The 19086-nt window shown below is 42.8% G+C and overlaps 2 protein-coding genes across 2 annotated transcripts; both read right to left on the reverse strand.

Annotated features, from left to right (window-relative positions):
• Positions 1-998: 998 nt before the first annotated feature.
• LOC119228972 (thrombospondin-type laminin G domain and EAR repeat-containing protein-like) lies at positions 999-10569 on the reverse strand. Its single transcript, XM_037489025.2, has 15 exons — positions 10477-10569; positions 9515-9579; positions 9267-9428; positions 8955-9187; positions 8465-8555; positions 7138-7291; positions 5226-5357; positions 4657-4774; positions 4460-4574; positions 4102-4282; positions 3450-3508; positions 3143-3319; positions 2454-2632; positions 1836-1937; positions 999-1670 (listed from the first exon to the last, which is right to left on the reverse strand). Exons 1-15 carry the CDS (start codon positions 10550-10552, stop codon positions 1517-1519), a joined length of 1998 nt encoding a protein of 665 aa, XP_037344922.2. The 5' UTR covers positions 10553-10569; the 3' UTR covers positions 999-1516.
• A 2827-nt stretch (positions 10570-13396) lies between these two features.
• Positions 13397-17828, reverse strand: ube2g2 (ubiquitin-conjugating enzyme E2G 2 (UBC7 homolog, yeast)). Its single transcript, XM_037489027.2, has 6 exons — positions 17676-17828; positions 16881-16916; positions 16716-16761; positions 15151-15269; positions 14154-14294; positions 13397-14041 (listed from the first exon to the last, which is right to left on the reverse strand). The coding sequence occupies exons 1-6, from the start codon at positions 17716-17718 to the stop codon at positions 13929-13931; spliced, it is 498 nt and encodes a 165-aa protein (XP_037344924.1). The 5' UTR covers positions 17719-17828; the 3' UTR covers positions 13397-13928.
• Between the last annotated feature and the right edge of the window lie 1258 nt (positions 17829-19086).

Genomic DNA, 19086 nt, shown 5'->3' on the forward strand with positions numbered 1-19086 from the left:
ATTGGCTGCACTGGTTCAATGAAAAGGGAACTCTCTTCAGGAATGTATTTTATCTCCCAATACATTAGATTGATCTGGGACTGCACGTCAGACGTCGCTGTCCCTCCCTGTTGGTTATGATGTGTGGACCGAGTGGGTGAAAGTGTCCCTAGAACGTTTACAGATATTCACACATTCAGACTTCCCGGTTCAATCGCTCATCAGCGACACGTTGTTCAAACACCCATCTTTATCTCATTATGAAGAAAACAATGATATACAGGGAAATCAAGTTGACTTGAATTAAATTATAAACCTTATTAAGAAAAAATGTACTGTATCAACCAACTGTATAGTTTTCATGCCAAATAAAGTCAAATATATGAATGAAATACAAAAATAAACAACTTTGCAGATTGACTAAACAAAACGTTTCAAATTATATTCATTATGAAAATAAAACCTGACACTAATATCCAAAGCAACATAAACATAAGTTCAACAGACATTTATTCATTCATATATTACTGATGTGTTTTTTCTAAATATGTATCTTGTCACAGTGATGTCATTTAGTGTATATATACCAATATGGTTGATAAACTCATTGTTAAATCTTGACGGGAAAGTTGTATTCTTTTGTTTTATTGTAATGTATGAATGTTAAAAATATGGGTGAATCAGAAATCAAACCAGTCGGAAATCACAACATCAGATAATGTATTATCACATGAAGATATAAACCGTTTTATAATTACTAATCTGTAATCTGTTCTGTCACAGACAACATGTTATTTATCATGAAAATAATATATTATTTCTATTATTATTGTGTACTGCAGCTATCTGGTATTTACAAGCAAACACAACACGTCATATATTCGCTACATTATGACATTTAAAAAGACACCTAAGGGTCCAACATTGTCTCTAGTGATACATTTAATAACAAAAAAGACAGCAGCAGAACGCTCAACATAAAGTAATATTAAGATTAATACCCAGTTTGAACCATTGACCTGTGTGTATAAGAAACAGTATTGCAATTAAATAAATCAGAAACATCTGAGGCAGCTTGAATTAACATTTCCATAATAGCTTATCAGTCATTTTCATCTAAAACCAAAATACAATTACAGTAAAACTACAGGTTTGACAAATATAATTTCAGACAACAGAATTCATTGCGTTGACCAATAGCAAAACGGTGTCACAAAGCTGAGCTGTGATTGGTCGGGAGAATCTAAAATGGAAGCGGCTTCCATAGCCTCGATGTAGTATTGAAACTCAATCAGACAGGAAGTCACCATACAAACAGGTATTCCAGTAAGACTGAACTAGGCGTTCAGTTAGCATCTAAGCTGCCTGACTAGTTATCTTTAGCTGTCCATGTACCAAGTTTATATGTGTATAAAACTATTTATTATAAATAATCTATTTGAGAAAAGTGCTTCATATCAAGTCTTGAGACTCATGCAGATGTTTCGGAGTGTTTTTAAGTCTGAAACTAGAGGGGAAGGGGGGGGGGGGGGTTCTTTCAGTAGGTCCTGAGTTTGAAGACCTTGCTGAGCCTGGAGGTGGCGCTGGAGTACACAAGAAAGGAGCCTTCATCGATGCTAAAGTATTCCCAGTCTCTGCAGCCAAACGTTGGCAGACTGTGGACCGGGACAAAGCCCTCGTAGCCCTGCCATCTGCAAACACAAAACGTTATGACCAGCATACGGGCAGTGTAACTCCATTACACACAAAGAGACTCCAAAAGAGACTAAATGAAACCAATGAGCATCAACAAACCCCAACAAAAATCAACAAACACAAACAAAAGACAACAAACCCCCAAAACAGGAAGTACGCACCTGTAGACAACACTATTCAGAGAGTAGGAGTTTCCGTCATGAGAGTTGGCCACAACCAAGAACTTTTCCTCTCCGATAGTGAAGAACTCCCAGTCCACAGCACTGCGCGCAACACCACCAAAGTAACACCATCAGAGTAACACCACCAGAGTAACACCACCAGAGTAACACCACCAGAATGATGTTGTTGGTGTTGTTTTCTATAGTGTTATTTTTGGTCACTATAATGTTTTTGCAGACGGCTATTGCACGGAACCAGGAAAACCAGCCTGCAAAATGTTTTTATATTTTATTTTGACCTGTCGTTGGTCTATATGGTGTCATTGTTGGTGTCATTGTTGGTCTCTATGGTGTCGTTGTTGGTGTCGTTGTTGGTCTCTATGGTGTCGTTGTTGGTGTTGTCGTTGGTCTCTATGGTGTCATTGTTGGTGTCATTGTTGGTCTCTATGGTGTCGTTGTTGGTGTCGTTGTTGGTCTCTATGGTGTCGTTGTTGGTGTCGTTGTTGGTCTCTATGGTGTCGTTGTTGGTGGCGTTGTTGGTCTCTATGGTGTCGTTGTTGGTGTTGTCGTTGGTCTCTATGGTGTCGTTGTTGGTCTCTATGCTGCCGTTGTTGGTACCTGTGTGTGAGGATGTCCTGGAAGCGTATGAAGGTCTGGGTGAGGCGGTTCAGCTCGTACACGGTGGAGTTGAGGCTGTAGAGGTTCGGCCCGCGGTTGGAGACCTTCTGGCTATTGGCGACGGCGAGAAAGAAGCGTCCGTCGATCTGAAAGGTTTCCCAGTCTGTCGCTCCAACCGTCTGTAGGAGAGGATCAAATGTATATTTCATTTAGATTTCTTAATGTGGTCTGCTTTTATCTTGCGGCCTCTAGAGGGGGCCCGCAGGGCTTCCACGTCACCTGAGGCCTATTTGAGGGTCTATTACACAAGACGTGAGCAGCTTTAATGCTTCTGAGGACCTTTCTGTCAGAAGAGGAATTAAAGATTCATGAAGCTTTAACGTTTTTTTTGTGGTTTTAAAAAAATCTAATCAAAGTCTTCAGTGAGACGATCCGCCCTGAACGGACCAGTCCAAACAGACTACTGGAAACCCCCTCAAACACACACATGCACACATTAATTACACCCCCCTGGTTCCTGTGTTTTAATTGGAGGGTTTCTTTTCCATTTTAATCGGAGCTTCATGAACTAACTGAGCAGGAAAAATAGTAAGACATTTTCACATATGTATATTTTAATGAGCTGCTTTTCATTCAAGAAGAGACTCACCTCTGTAGGTAGAGACTCACCTGTACAGGTGGAGACTCACCGGGATGCTCTGGAAGGTCTGGAAGTAGCCGTCCAGCCAGACGTAGACAGTGGAGCTGACCGAGGTGGTCTGACCATCGAAGGTGTTGGCGACAACCAGGAAGTGATACGGCCCCACAGAGAAGAACTCCCAGTCATAAGCTCCAGAGGTGGACAGAGTCTGGTTCACTTTGAACATCTACAGGGAGATGGGATGAAAGAGGACAAAGGATGAGAGGACAGAGGAGGGACGTTGGATCAGAAGAGACCGTGTTAATGAGGACAGAGTGAGTTTGTGAGGACATAGTGTGTTTAGGCGTGTTTGTTACCTTTGTCTCTGCGTCCCACCTGTAGATCACACTCTGGATGTTGTGATTTGAGTCTCTGGCTGAGGACACAGACACTTTGGAATCATATTACTACTTTTTTTTAACATTATTGTATCATTTGTTTTACATATTTTGTTTTATTTTTTATTTGAAGCTTGAGGTGACACATTGGACTGTTTCTTTAAACGTGTGTGTGTGTGTGTGTGTGTGTGTGTGTGTGTGTGTGTGTGTGTGTGTGTGTGTGTGTGTGTGTGTGTGTGTGTGTGTGTCTAACCACAGTACACCTGCATTAGCTGACTTTCTTTCTTTCTATGTTTTCTTTCAGATGGATCTCATCATAAACAATATTTCCGTCCTTTCAGCTCAGATCAATGAGTGTTTTATCTTTACAGGACGCACACACACACACACACACACACACACACACACACACCACAGTGCAGGTGGAGGAGTGTTTGATGTTAATGAGGAGATGCGAGCCGTGGACCCTCTGAAGTCTTCCTTCTCATCAGACCCTTTAGTAGCCGCTCCGGAGCTTTTGATCCTCTTTCTTCTTCAGCTGAAGACGCCTCCCATTTGATCCGTTGATTATTCTGGTTGGTGAAACACTTATCGATCTACTGTCAGAGAGGTGGATTATTGGGGGGTTTACCTCGTCTGTGATTGGCCACCACCAGGAAGCTGTGGTCGTCGATGTGGAAGGCCTCCCAGTCCAGAGCGGCATGAGTCTCCAGAGTCTGGTGACGGAGGAAACGCCGCCGCCGCTTGTTCCACCGGTAGATGACCGACAGCTCAGGCTCCGCCTCCCCGGAGTTCGCCACCACCAGGAAAAACTGATGACAATAAATACGGGGTTAGAGAGTTAAGAATAATCTATAGGAAATAATTTCTACGGAGAACTTAAATACCAACTATATGTCAAAGGTCACACGGCTAGAGATCAAACAGCCGTAACGATAAGAGGAAGAAGTCTGGTTAGTAGAAGAGAATTTATTTGAATCAGCTTTCACCTGCTCTCCGACGGTGAAGTGTTTCCAGGCTCGAGCCTCCTGAGTGCTGATGTTCTGGTAGAGCTGGAAGGACCCATTCCTCCATTTGTAGATACCGGAACCGGGACGAGAGTCCCTAAGGGAGGAGAAGGTTAGTCCCCCATGTCCTCTAGACCTTCACCAGGTCAGACACACACTTCCTGTTTGTAGATCAGTACCTGTTGGCTGCAGCCAGGAACAGACCTTCAGACGGGATGGAGAAGACCTCCACATCAAAGGTCTCTGAGCTAGTGTACAGATCCTGGTGGTCCTCCACGTAGTCCAGACGTTGCTGATCTGCAGACGAGTAATACAGTGGAGGAGATAGAATAATTAAAAGCAGTAAGCAAAACTTCACTGGTTTTCTACACATTTGCTGGATATCTGCAGGTTACTTCTTAACCCATGGAGACTGTGGAGTCCTTTCTACTATTTTGTGTGTTACCCAGAGGCCTCATTGTAGACGCATCTAAAGACACACCTCTTCAGACTATACCTCAACTACAACACTAACAAACTGTAGCACTTAAATTGTACTTATAATGGCTCTTATCTATAACAAGTTGTAAATCGGTTTATTTTGATGAAATTGCACTTTCTTGTTCTTCTGAGTTTCTATCTCTATGGTTGAAATGCACTTATTGTAAGTTGTAAAAACAAAAACTATATTGTGGTATGGCTCTTTTTCTTCCCCATAAATCTGTATCATCATCATGAACCTAAACCTGTGGTAGACGTGGAGACTCACGCTGCAGCAGAGTCCTCCATGAGAGCCCCTCACAGATGAAGAGGCCTTTCTTCTGAGCGTTGAACCACAGCTGACCCTCTTCTGCTCCAGAGCATGGAGGAGGCTCACCCCCAGTCACTCTGGCCTCCGCCTCTAAAGCATGACAACAACACCTATTATCAATGTGGTTTATCATCATTATGCCTGATATCCATTCACCACTCCAAGCTTTAGGGTACAAAAGCTTTTTTACTCTGGAACGAACCTTCAGTGACACAGAACCACAAACTTTTTATCATTCGTCATTTTACCTTCCGACTTTATCAGTAACCGTATTTGAGTGAGAGGCTGACAGACAGATGTGAAGGTAATGAAGGTCCTCGTCACTCCTCCAACCGCACGTCTTCATCATGAGAAGACTGATGTATCATCATTACACATTAACCACCTGCAGGGAGAAGATCTCCAAAGATACACAGCCCTGAGCTATTTAGACATGACCTGTTCTCAAGGTACAAGGAGGCTGGTGGCACCTCCTGGCTGCACCATCTCTGACCTGTTAGCTTTAGCCTCAGTCTGTTAGCATGGTATCATGCTCTTTAAACCTGTTAGCTTTAGCCTCAACTAGCTAGCACGACATCACCTGAGATTTCCAGTCAGGTGATCACTCACCGTACATAAATCAAACACAGAAAAGACTACCTGATTTAGGCTTATTTAAACTGAGTTGCAGAGGGTTCAGTCTCTGAGCCTAAGGCTGCTCAAGCTATACCTCAACAAACATTCAAAGAAACCCGTCTCCCTTCATGTTTCAGCTCGATATCAGTTTCCTCACTGTGACACAATATTCACATTAAGCTTTCAGAAACGTGGGGGCTGCCAATCAGTGCTATGGATGGACAAAGCATTAGCGGGGAGGATATTGTGTTCCTCTTGCCTTCCGGTCTTTGTGCTAAGCTTGGCTAACCATGTGATCTGCACTGGACACAGAGAGATGAATCTGATCGCCTGAAACATCTGAGACTGCAGTGAAATTTCCAAAGTCAATTGACTGTAACAGCAACAAGAACACACCTGTACAAGGTAGTCAGTACCTGTTATGTTGGAAAGCCACATCAAACAGTAGGGCAGACACCTGCTGTCGATCACACACTCGCACACACACACACACACATGCACACACACACACACACACACAGGAAGAAGCTCTTCGATTGCATCAGATGTCCGGGAGCTCGGGTTACTGAATCCCTGATCCCGTCACAACTTAAACCACTTACAGTCAGAGGTCGCTTAGGTGAAGCCGTCCACTGGTTCTGACCCAGGTTTCTGGATCCAGGCTGAACATATAAGTGTCTGTTCGTTCACGTTTTAGAGATTTGAGGAAGGGCGAGAAGAAGTACTTTCTTCAGGTGACTGAAGTTTTTTGTTGTATTCAGACATGTTTACCATGGACTAAATGGCTTATGAAAGCCTGTTCAAAGCCTTTTAGTTCAAAGGATAGAAAAAGTTCCCTTACTGGCTGTGATTCAACCTAGACGAGTCCCCCACCGGGCCGCGGACTGGTACCATTACGTGAGCCAACGATAAAAACGGCCGTATTCTCTCCCAATTACAAACTTGTTCCTCTTGACACACGTGCATGTCCACTCGTGTTTATCCGCCACACCATCAAGACAACAAGAAGACAGAACAATGAAACTGGTCTGTGAGGCAAAAAAAGACAATCACAAAACGCCCCAAAACAATCTTCTGTTTGTCACAATCTAAACAAAAGCAACAAAAGAAAAAGTCTGTCTGATGTGGCAGAAAACTGCGGCTAGCTGTAAGCCTCCTTCACATCAAAAAGAAACAAATTGTGTCTGTGGTGTCTCACTAGCTGTTTAAAGATCAACGAGCCACAGAGGTCATTTTGAGACAGCCCCCTCCTCACCGTATGGGTATACTGGGCCGTGCTGCTCAGGCTGCAATGCGGGAGACTTTAGGACCGGGGGGATGGACAGCTCAGCTAGGCTGGGGTCAGAGGTCGGGCACAGTCTGGGCGTGGCGTCTGAACCAGGAAGCAGAACTAGCTGACGAAGAAGACCCTGAAAACAGAAAGTGAGTATGTTTTATCGGGTAACGGTTGATGCTAACTTTACATTAACACATGTTAGCTAATCGGACCCGATGTATGATATAAACATCAAGCACACAATATTTAAACAAATCAGATTCAATGTTTTATACGTTGATGAACACAACACCTAAACTATTCACACACAATGTTTGATGCTAACGTTGACCACACAATACATAAACTAATCCAACCCGATGTTTGATGCTAACTTTGACCACACAATACATAAACTAATCCAACCCGATGTTTGATGCTAACGTTGACCACACAATACATAAACTAATCCAACCCGATGTTTGATGCTAACGTTGACCACACAATACATAAACTAATCCAACCCAATGTTTGATGCTAACGTTGACCACACAATACTTAAACTAATCCAACCCGATGTTTGATGCTAATGTTGACCACACAATACATAAACTAATCCAACCCGATGTTTGATGCTAACGTTGACCACACAATACATAAACTAATCCAACCCGATGTTTGATGCTAACGTTGACCACACAATACATAAACTAATCCAACCCGATGTTTGATGCTAACTTTGACCACACAATACATAAACTAATCCAACCCGATGTTTGATGCTAACGTTGACCACACAATACATAAACTAATCCAACCCGATGTTTGATGCTAACGTTGACCACACAATACATAAACTAATCCAACCCAATGTTTGATGCTAACGTTGACCACACAATACTTAAACTAATCCAACCCGATGTTTGATGCTAATGTTGACCACACAATACATAAACTAATCCAACCCGATGTTTGATGCTAACGTTGACCACACAATACATAAACTAATCCAACCCGATGTTTGATGCTAACGTTGACCACACAATACATAAACTAATCCAACCCGATGTTTGATGCTAACGTTGACCACACAATACATAAACTAATCCAACCCGATGTTTGATGCTAACGTTGACCACACAATACATAAACTAATCCAACCCGATGTTTGATGCTAACGTTGACCACACAATACATAAACTAATCCAACCCGATGTTTGATGCTAACGTTGACCACACAAATCGTAAAGCTTCTGGAATTTTGCGCATCTCTCAGGTTTGGAGCACGAAGGACCCTCTGAAGTCCCGTTCCTATATTCCGACTCACAGTGAAGCGTCCTCTCAAACTCCTTCTGCTGCCGATGAAGAAGCTGGACCCTCTGGTGCTTAAAGCGCTGGGGAACGGCTGGACCTGTTTACTGAAATACAGGAAACCCGTTAGATTCCTTTCTACTGGTCTCAACTGGTCTGTGTGCTGGTGTACTCTTCTGGCAGAGACCTGGGATATGCTGTTGATTGTATTTACTTGAATATAATTAACCAAACTGAACCAAAGTTAAAAGCAAGCTAAGACAGACTAACTAAAGTAAACCAGGCCGAGCTGGACTGAATCCGGCTTCGTTAACAAAGGTGGACCAGTATAAAGCTAACAGAACCACATGAAACTGCCCTGAACTGAATCAGACTGAAATTAACTGAACCTAACCAAAATAAACCAACCAAGCTCAACTAGACCAAACCAGTATGACTTGACCAGTCTGAAGTGGACTAAGCTGGACCGGGCTGAACCAGTCTCAAGTGGTCTGACAGCTACTCACAGCTCAAGAGAAAGTCCACAGTCGACGGTCAGCGTGGCGTAGAGTCCGGTGACGGCTAGCACCACCGTGTGCCAGCGGTTGTCGTCAAGTCCAACATCCTTGAAGCTCAGTTGGCTCCGCCTACCGACACCAAGGGCCGCAGGCAGGAAATCAAGGCGGTTCCCTGAGACCCGCAGGCCCAGCAACAGGGAATCAGATGCCTCTTCCACAATGGAGAAGATGTACTCATTCCTCTGGAAACAGAGAGGGGGGCTTTGTAAAACCAAAGTAAACCAGAGCCAACCGGACCGAGTTCCACGCCATTCTATTCACCTTTGGTCTCAGTCTCTGTATCTTGAAGGTGGCGACCAATGAGAACTCAGCAGGGAAATAGTCGCAGTTGTTGAATATTTGAGAGGCGGGAAAAGTCAGCGTTGTTGCCACAGTGCCGACCAATCTGAGGCCTCTGGACCCTTTGGACTGAACCATCTGCAACTGATGGTCAATTCACTGATTATTTGTTCATCCAGCAGTGATTCATCCCTCTTCTTTCCATCTCTCTCTCCCCACAACTTGCCTACCTGTGGAGGCGAGGCGTGTCCTGGGTGCGGTAGGGATCTGGCCAACAGGTCGAGAGGCAGCAGGTCTGAGGAGGACAAAGATATTTATACAAACACTATGTACATTTACAGAAAATAGTAAACTATGTCTACCCAGCGGAACAAGACCTTCAGCCTCAAGGTCATGTAAAATATCAGTAAATGTGAATGGTGTCAGAAATTAAATGAAAGAGATGCAAAGGGAGTTAGGTTTTTAGCTGGAATTCCCCTTTAAGCTCCTGTGAGGCTGTCTGTGTGTTCTGCTGTTGCAGAGAGATCAATGGAGGATGAATGGAGGATGAATAGAGGATGAATGGAGGATGAATGGAGGGAGGGGGCGACATCCACAGAAACTGATCTCACATTTCAACAAAGCACAAAGCCGCTCAAAGTCGTCTGTATCACATGAAACACGGCAACCACATATACTGTACACGTTGTTCATACCAGGGGTTTAGTAAGAGGAAAAACAATCAATCAATGGAGGAGGGAAGAGACAGGCCGTCACTTTCTTTCAGTTGCTGAACTTTTTCATAGTTCTGGTCTTATTAGTTATCTTCTAGGTCGTATTAGCTATGCTTTAGCTCCTAGAGGCATTTTAGCGTTAGCTCTGACTTTGCTTCCACCTTTTGAACCCCCCTTGAGTCAAGTGAAGGCAACAGCATGGGTTGATGACTAAATAAGACTAAATTTCTTTCCCTCTTTTTATTGTAGCAGGGCTCTTCTGCCCTCTGGTCTTCATCCTAGATTAGGCTAAACACATATAATGGTCTCATTTTAAATCATTTTTGCCAGCAAAACTCCTCCTCCATTTTGGTGAAATCATATTTTCATGGAACGTTGAAAGTTGAAAGTCCGCCTAGTCCTGTTTTCGGACTTCTGTTGAGCTAATATTTTCCCACTGTTTCCAGTGTCTGTGCTAAGTTAAGCTAGCGTCCTCCTACCAGTACAGGGTCTCCAGCTTTGGACTCCAGTGGTGAGCATCACCCAGGTGAGCAGCAGGGAGCGACGCGCTAACATCACACCAACCACGCAGTCTTGATTCCCCCTCACTGCTCTCCCTCTGGTCTTGCGCCGCCCAATGCCATTTTACAGCTGGACTGGATCCAGTCGGAGTACGCAGGTTCTGATCTTCTGTTCAGCAGTTTATTCAAACGTCTGTGAAACAGATTATGAACATTATTATTATTATTATAATGGTTTGTGACATGTCATTTGATGCACATTAAACCGTTAAAGACTTTTGAACCCTTAAAGACACAGAGAACTGCGAAGAAGAGGTGCTCCTCATCAGGAAGCTGAGAAGCGGAGGATTCCTTTTCTTCAAGGATTATTGAATGTTGGGACATTAAGATGGAGTACGATGATCGTTCTCATGCTTTTCGCTTCAAAAAAAGATTAGGTGCTAAATTCAACAGTTTCTTAACTTAACTGATATAAATATTATACCTACAAAAACACCAGATTGAGCCTGCAAGACCTGAAGTCCAGCTGAGACTTGGTTTGGTTTGTCTGCTCTGGCTGCAGCTGAGAGGAGCTGCAGGAGGAGGGGGCCACTGTGCATGCTTTGGGAGGGGGGGGGCTCTTTGAGTCACTAAAAGCCTTCTCAAGTAGAACTGTTATGTATTCCTGTTACATCATTGATGTTTCATGTTTTTTAAACTACTCCTCAGACGTTCATGAAAACGTTGAGTCAGTTATTCAAAATGTTTTAGTTATTTTACCTTGTTGTTGAATTCAAATGCAGCTGATTGAATGTAAAAGAGAATATTTCCCTCTTCAGCACCGTTGTTTCTGTTTGGTATTAAAATGTTTTTTTTTCTAGCATACTGTGAAATTCTATATGTATATAATCACTACTATGTTTATTTATGTATTTATTTCAGTATACATGTGTACATATATATCAATATACAGTACCAGTCAAACGTTTCGACACATTAAATTGAATGAGAAAGTGTGTCCAACCTTGGAATACTTTTGAAAATAAATGATAATAAATAAAACATATTTAAAGTATAAAATATGATCTGAAGGAGCTGATGGTTTTTATGGTGATTGAGGACACACTTCCGACACAAAGTATTCTTCTATTTGCAAGAGGTCTTTGAATCTTCAGAAGATCTTTATAATAATGAATGATCAAATAATTAAAAGATATTTCATCTGAAACCATCAAACTTATTTTCTCTGAAGCTCCTTTTATTCAAATAGAAAATCAAACCTGGTGAAAGGGTCAAAGGTCACAGTCCATCCAGCTGGCCCTGGATCAGCTAGCGGCCCAGTGGAGGTCGTCCCTTCCTCTGCTACTCGTTTGGTCTCTGAGTTGTCCTTCTGTCCACAAAGTACAGAATGATAACAAAAGGAGTCCAGTAAAAAAACTCTTCAAATGATTCAGTTCTGTCTGGTCTCTAAACCTTTGTCCATCTTCTTAAAATCCGTCTTCTGCTCCAGCCGCTGTGAGGACGCTGTCCTCTAGGTGAGAAGGAGGGAGACAGACAGCTCACCTGCAGCCCACAGGCTCGCTTGCCCTTATTTTAATATACCAGAGAGGGGAGGAGCTGAAGAGAGAGAGAGAGAGAGAGAGAGAGAGAGAGAGAGAATGTCTCTTAATGTGTTAATGTGTTTACTGATACTATACCTATATAGTTGGATATCTGACTAGTTGTATCTTTTAATAAGAACTAAGACATGCTAAACCTCATATATTTATACGTTTATATATATTTAAACTGTATATATATATATCTGTATATACAGATATATATATATATATACATACAAGTATATATATTACCTTGTGATTTGCCTTTTATTTTCCGATAACACACACATTCTCTGGCTAATGGTCTTTCTTCTTTGATGATGTTTTTGTTGAAGGCAGGTTGAGACAGGAAGCTGTTGTAATCTCACACGCACAAACACACACACTGAAACCTCCTTTGATGTCTGTACATTACCCATAATCCTCTATTGTCAGATATGTGAATGACAACCCATCACCCATCGTCTTGAGCTGGTACTAGTACCTTTACTGCAGAGTAGTCTTTAGATTGTGGTACTAGTACCTTTACTGCCGACAGTAGTCTTTAGTTTGTGGTACCAGTACCTTTACTGCACAGTAATCTTTAGATTGTTGTACTAGTACCTTTACTGCACAGTAATCTTTAGATTGTTGTACTAGTACCTTTACTGCACAGTTATCTTTAGATTGTTGTACTAGTACCTTTACTGCACAGTAATCTTTAGATTGTTGTACTAGTACCTTTACTGCACAGTAATCTTTAGATTGTTGTACTAGTACCTTTACTGCACAGTAATCTTTAGATTGTTGTACTAGTACCTTTACTGCACAGTTATCTTTAGATTGTTGTACTAGTACCTTTACTGCAGTTATCTTTAGATTGTTGTACTAGTACCTTTACTGCTGACAGTAGTCTTTAGATTGTGGTACCAGTACCTTTACTGCCTACAGTAGTCTTTATAATTGTGGTACTAGTACCTTTACTGTAGGTTGTTTTGTCCACCTAATCAATAAGTAATAAATGAGTGATGATCAGACGGTTATGATTTCCACTCAGTTTATTCTTTCAAAATAAAAGACAAACTGTTATCTTGAACTTTAAAACCAGAAGTAGACATTTTTAACAGCGAGCTCACAGCAGCCAAAGCTTCTCTGAACCTGATAAAGTGCATGGAGTCCAACTAAGGAGCTGAAGAAGCTTCTAGATCACCACCACCACCACCACCTTGCTCCTCCATCTCTTCCTCCATCATCATCATCAGCAACCCCAACTTCCATCAGCATCATTCTCAACCCATCGATTGATGCATTAAAGTTTCTGAAGACACTATCACAAGGCATTACCATGTGTTACAAACCTTTATTGTGAAAGGGTTACCATTTACTTAAGTGACTTCCTTGCTGACAGGACTTTCAAAATAAAAGACACCTTTGGACGTAATTGTTTTTAGTTCTGGAAAGCGTTGCTCGTTTTAATCTTCAGGATAGAAGAAGGGAGCTTTTGGATACTTCATTGGTTGATTTGTTATCTTTATTGATTAGTGTGATTGGTTTAGTCCAGATGTCATCAGTGTTTGCCATGTGATCTGAATGCATCACCTAATAGTATAATAATAAAGAAGGTGCTGGTTTAAGTCCTCTTGGGTCTGATGATGTCACTGAATCACGGTTGACCTCTTCTTTTGTCCACTTTTAGTAAATTCTGCATTGATCCGAAGGTCAGCGAAGTCCGTCCATCAGTTTATTGATCCGTCCGTGTCGGCAGCGCTCAAAGAGTGTGTGTGTGTGTGTGTGTGGTTTCCACGGCGATGCTGCAGCTTCAAAAAGGGAGCAAGTGTTTGTGAGCGACAAACAGAGCGGCGTCCCTCAGCTCTAAAGACCCAGAGACTTCCGCACCACCTTCTGTGCCAGCTTGTAGAACTGCTCCCGGTCATCACGCCACATCTTGGAGGCGTCCACGTTAGCCCCACTCTCATCGTTAGGCTCTGGGAGCAGAAGGCAGACGAGTGAGGAGACGAGAGAGGAAACAAAAGAGAAAGCATCAGAGCTAAACGTCAACATGAGTCGAGATCCAGGTGTGATGTTGTGTTGTTGTACCTGCCAACATGCTGACCACAGACAGCAGGATCTTCTCCACACTCTGGACTGGACTCCACCTCTCTGCACTGCTCTCATAGCCCATTGGATCATCTCCTGGAGCGTGAAGGATGGAGATGCACACCCGACCGTCGGGATAGACTACATGGGGAGGAGGTAGATTGTGCCAGAGCAGGAAGTCAGAAACACTTCGTTGAGAAGAAGTTGGAAGGCGAGAAGTCCCCTTCATGCTAAAGTCCAGAGGCTTTTACTTTGACAGCTGAGAAACTGAAAGTCGAGACGCGTCGACACTGAAAAAGTCAGCGTATTGATATGGAAAAAGGATACTTATTGTAAAGTGAATACATATATGTATTTATTGTGAATATATTTGAGTAGTTTCAGGGAGAATGTTCACATTGGCATTAAAGCTCCTGTACGTTGAGGCAGGAAGAGAGAATATCAGTGGATCTGGAGTCACATCTGGCGGTGTGTTATCATGCTAAGATCAGCTTCCTGTCATGGAGGTGCTTCGTGCCCTTAGCAGCTGCAGCTTGTAACAGCTGCTGTTACTGTAGAACCAAAGGGCGCGCGTGCGTGTGTAAATACAGGGTTTAAAGTTCAGAATGATCCTCCAGCTCTGCTCACTGTTTTCTCACTGTTTTCTTCCTTGTGTGTTATCTGCAGCAGTTTGCTGATTGAGAATCAGAAGATTTAGTAGCAGGAGGAAGCTCAGGTCCATGCTGGCGTCTGTGCTGATGATGATGATGATGGGTCACCCGCCAGTGTCCCATCCTCTAATCAGCACAGAGCCCGCTCAGAACATCTTCCTTCTGGGACATCACTGCTCCGGCTGCAGTCCACTAATCACAGCGCTAATGACAGTATGCTAACTACATGCTAACGGCACGTCCCGACAAGTCAAATGACGGGTTTACAGTCAAGCGCAGCGTCAGCCGGTTTCTGTTGCCATGGCGACTACAAAATTGTAGGAAGGAGAATCAATCCCGTGACTTACTGTTGGGGTGAAACATGTCACAGGTGAACCTCATCTTCGGAGGACTGAGAGGATAATCGGACGGGAAACTGAGGACGGCCGGAAACACGCCTCCTTCAAAACAGGTATCCTGAGGACCCCTGAAACACAGGGTGGAGAACTGGGTTAGAAGCCTGTGAGGAGAATAAACAAACCCTTTACAATAAACATGGTATGTTGGGATCTAGTGATTCTCTCCTGGTTCTAAGGATGGTTTGAGGTTCTTGTGGCCCTTTGTGAGGAACTAGGGTTTTCTTAAGGTCTAGGATACACTGAAGGGGTTGTAGTGGTTAAATAGGTTCAGAGTTCTAACAAGATGATCTACGGTTCTTAGTTTGCTGCCTTTATAAGTTATTGGACTCCTAGGAGGTTCTCATAGTTCTTTAGGGAGGCCTGAACCCAATCCTCCCCCTAAACCCTAAGCCCCGACCCCTCAGGGAGTCACCATGACAACGTAAAAAATTTGATTTACAATTGACGGCATTTACTACGTTTTACTCTGATTTTCATTCAGGTTCATGGTGAGGTGAGATGACTAAATATTATATTGTCTGATATAATGTGTTTTTTCTCCATCTTCAATCATTGATGTTTTAAATGTATACATTTTTGGGATTGGCTGCTAGAGGTTCTTCGTGGTACCCAAGCAGATTATCGCATTGGAACCTAAATTTAGATGTGTGGTTATGGTCAGACGTCACATGTTGCTCCTCTTGTTGCTAACTACTTCCAGAAAACCGATGACTGGATCGCTGTCCTTCACTGGCTGTGAGTCTTGAGTGATTCTGCTGTTGCATCACGTTCACGGTTTGACACAGAAACACGTGTGTCAAAATGTCTGAATCGTTCGGCTCATGATCAGAACACCTTTTCTGATGTCATCGTTGCCAAGGCCCACGGAGCAGAGAGCCAGTTAGCTACACCCTAGTGTTGTTCCAGGTAATTATTGGGTATGAAGACGGTGATGTCACACAGTTGGACTGTGGATGAGTTGCGGGTTAAATTGAAGGGCAGCCTGATGCTGCTGACACACTGGAGTGGAAACAGCAGCATTACAAATAACAAGCTTTGAAATAACGTGAAGTCACAGAGACATCAGACCCGTTCATCCAGCCATGTGTCGGTTGCTTCACTTGAGTAATGTGAAAGTTTTAATGATAGAGAGGGATCAAAAGGAGGCAGAAATGAGGACAGTATGATGCGATGTGTAGAAAGTCTGAATTCATGCTTCATCGGGTTCAATTGCAAGACGACAATCAGATGACTTTTAAAATGCTTGTTTTCTGAAAGGTATCTAGGTTTAAGTGTGCTCGGCTATGCGAACATTGCACCTGTCGCTACGTCATACAGCAGTGACGACACTGTTTACCACGGCCAATGTGTTCTATATTTGGTTTGGTTCTGCAGTGGGAATCCACCAGGCTACAGCTATTATGACTCTTAATCGTTAGTAAAGGGTCGAGGTCAGCATTCACTCAGTAAGCTGTCGTGTTTACATGCATGTTCGGTTTAATCATGTTTATTTCCACAGTGACATGTGTACTCACATGATGAGAGCCTCCCATTCAAAGAAGTTCTCCTCATTGGCTGGACCTGCAGAAACAAACACGAAAGTGTTGATGTTAAGTATGAACACATTACGTTGCATGTAAATGTTATTTACAGGTAAAGCACACATTCTAAACTCTCAGCTGTGTCTCAGACTGTCTCACCTGCAACGATCCCCTCAGGTGGGTTCAGAGTCAGCTCTGCAACATATGTAAACAACGGTTAGCTTCAGGTTAGCATGCTGCAACACCAACGTGACGTCCGATCTATCACACACTCTGAACGTCTTCTGTACAACTTTATAGTAATGTGCTAACACGCTAACAGCAATTAGCTACAGCTACGAACGACAACAAGCTAACAGACAACTTTAGCTCAACCTAAATAGCTAATATGTTGAAACAGGACTCCATGCTTTTCGAAAAAGGAGGCTCATCATCCTGGTCAACTTGGTAGCAGTAGCTAGCTAACAGATTAGCCATTGCTAGCTAGTCCCCGCACTCTCTCAAACCGTAACAAACATGGCAGTCGCAGCATCGAAGCTCCTTGAGCTCCATCTTTATTTTGGAACACAAAACAAAAAGCTTTCCGCTACAGTGTTTGTATCAAAGTGTTCTTATTTAAAGAGTTGACGTCACATTACTGCGGTCTACTAGAAACCGGCTCAGAGCGCTGACGAGCTGCTCCCAACCGTTAACGTTAAGTTACATAAGGAGTCCTGGAATCGCGGTTATGCTGCTGGGGGTCTGGAAACCATGAAGTTACAGGTCAGCTTCATCAGAAACCCCAACATGGCTCAACATACATAAACGAAGCAGCCGCCTAGGAAGTATACCACTAAATCCGCTGTTTTAAACAGAGTCTGGTGCGGGAGGATTACAGGATCTCACGGGACTGTTAGCTTAGCGGCTAGCCAATGTGATCGGTTCTCCCGTTGGCTGAAGGTTCCGTTAACTCACGTTTGTACTCTGCCATGAGTCTCTTCAGCGCGGTGCCAGCCATCGCACTTTAACGCAGTAAAACTAAGCAGAAATCTGCTCCAAGTTTTACTGTTTTTCTTTTACCCCGCAACGAGTCACGCGCTCAGCGCATGCGCATAAAGTGGTGTCAGCTGTCACTTGTCAGTTGACAGCGTCACCTGCTGGCACACCGCGACGACAGCTGCGGGAGAAACGTCATGACGTCAGTGTGCTGTTATTATGCCGTTTTCTCATTTATTTATGTTTATATATAAAAAAACGGACACATGTATGAATGGCTTATTATACAGAATGCGTGTCTTTATGTCTGGACTATTATTATTAGTCTTAATCTGGACGTTGAAAAGTTGTTCACTATATATTTATTCAAAGATTATTAAACAAACATTTTTACCATAAATGAAGCATATTACAATATATTCAGAGTTTGTATTATAACAACTCAATGTTGAACTTCACTACAGAGCGTTCTATGGGATCACATGATCCGTTATGACATCATTTCGCTATCAATGCTGCTACATGTTTTGTGTTGCGATGCAGAGAACAGAGGAACCCACCAACCACCCAACCTCCCGTCCTGACAGAGGAACCTTCCACCGACCACTTTTCGTACTTTCGTACTGGTATCTCATGCTCTTTACAAAGTTTGTTTATTTAGCTCCTAATAAACTTCTGGATGTTCCATGTTTCACTGCTTCAATTGATCAAATTTATGATTATGAATAATACAAACATTGAGATGATGTTTTTTATTAGAGTTGAGATGATTATCTTCGCCAGCAACATCTCATTGGATGATAATGCATTCCATGAACCCACCTGTCAACAGGCACATTTAAACAAATATAGTCTGACTGATTGGAGGGATAAAGCACTTAAAATGAGCCTATAGATTTAAACACTTACGGATTCAACTTGTCTGCGATTCTTGCGGTTTTGACATGATTATTTCATTCAATTTCATTTTGTCGCAAATTAGCCTCAGAGGGCTTTACAGTCTGTACACATGCGTCATCTACTGTCCCAAAACCCTCACATCGCACAGAAAAACTCCCCAAAAATGCGTGGCTAGCCTTCAATAGTCCTTGTGACTAGCCTTCACTAGCCTGCGAGGGTAGCCTTCACTAGTCCTTGTGACTAGCCTTCACTAGCCTGCGTGGCTAGCCATCACTAGCTTGCATGGCACTGACTCATGCACAGATACAAGCATTTCTGTCCATTAAAATTCTTTCATTCACTGATTTTTAAGCGATAAATTATACATTAAAATTAAAGTAAATTATGCTGTTTAATGATTTTAGCCTTTGACATTGTTCATGACGGTGTTTTCTCATTACCGTATTTTCAGCAATGTTTTGAAATTAATTTCAGCTTCTCTCATTTTTGT

The sequence above is a fragment of the Pungitius pungitius genome, chromosome 10 (assembly GCF_949316345.1).
Source record: "Pungitius pungitius chromosome 10, fPunPun2.1, whole genome shotgun sequence".
NCBI lineage: Eukaryota > Metazoa > Chordata > Actinopteri > Perciformes > Gasterosteidae > Pungitius > Pungitius pungitius.

Bases quoted from the DNA above. Each gene is read 5' to 3' on its own strand.
- ube2g2 (XM_037489027.2), bottom strand. From the start codon at position 17,718: ATGGCTGGCACCGCGCTGAAGAGACTCATGGCAGAGTACAAAC. The intron at 15,270-16,715 runs GTGAGTACACAT...CCTGTGTTTCAG, and splicing joins GAATGGGAGGCTCTCATCAT to GGGTCCTCAGGATACCTGTT. The intron at 14,295-15,150 runs GTAAGTCACGGG...CTCCCCATGTAG, and splicing joins TGACATGTTTCACCCCAACA to TCTATCCCGACGGTCGGGTG.
- LOC119228972 (XM_037489025.2), bottom strand. From the start codon at position 10,552: ATGTTAGCGCGTCGCTCCCTGCTGCTCACCTGGGTGATGCTCACCACT. The intron at 5,358-7,137 runs GTGAGGAGGGGG...GTCATGCTTTAG, and splicing joins CGGCCCAGTATACCCATACG to AGGCGGAGGCCAGAGTGACT. The intron at 2,633-3,142 runs GTGAGTCTCCAC...CCTCTCCTACAG, and splicing joins AGACCTTCCAGAGCATCCCG to ACGGTTGGAGCGACAGACTG.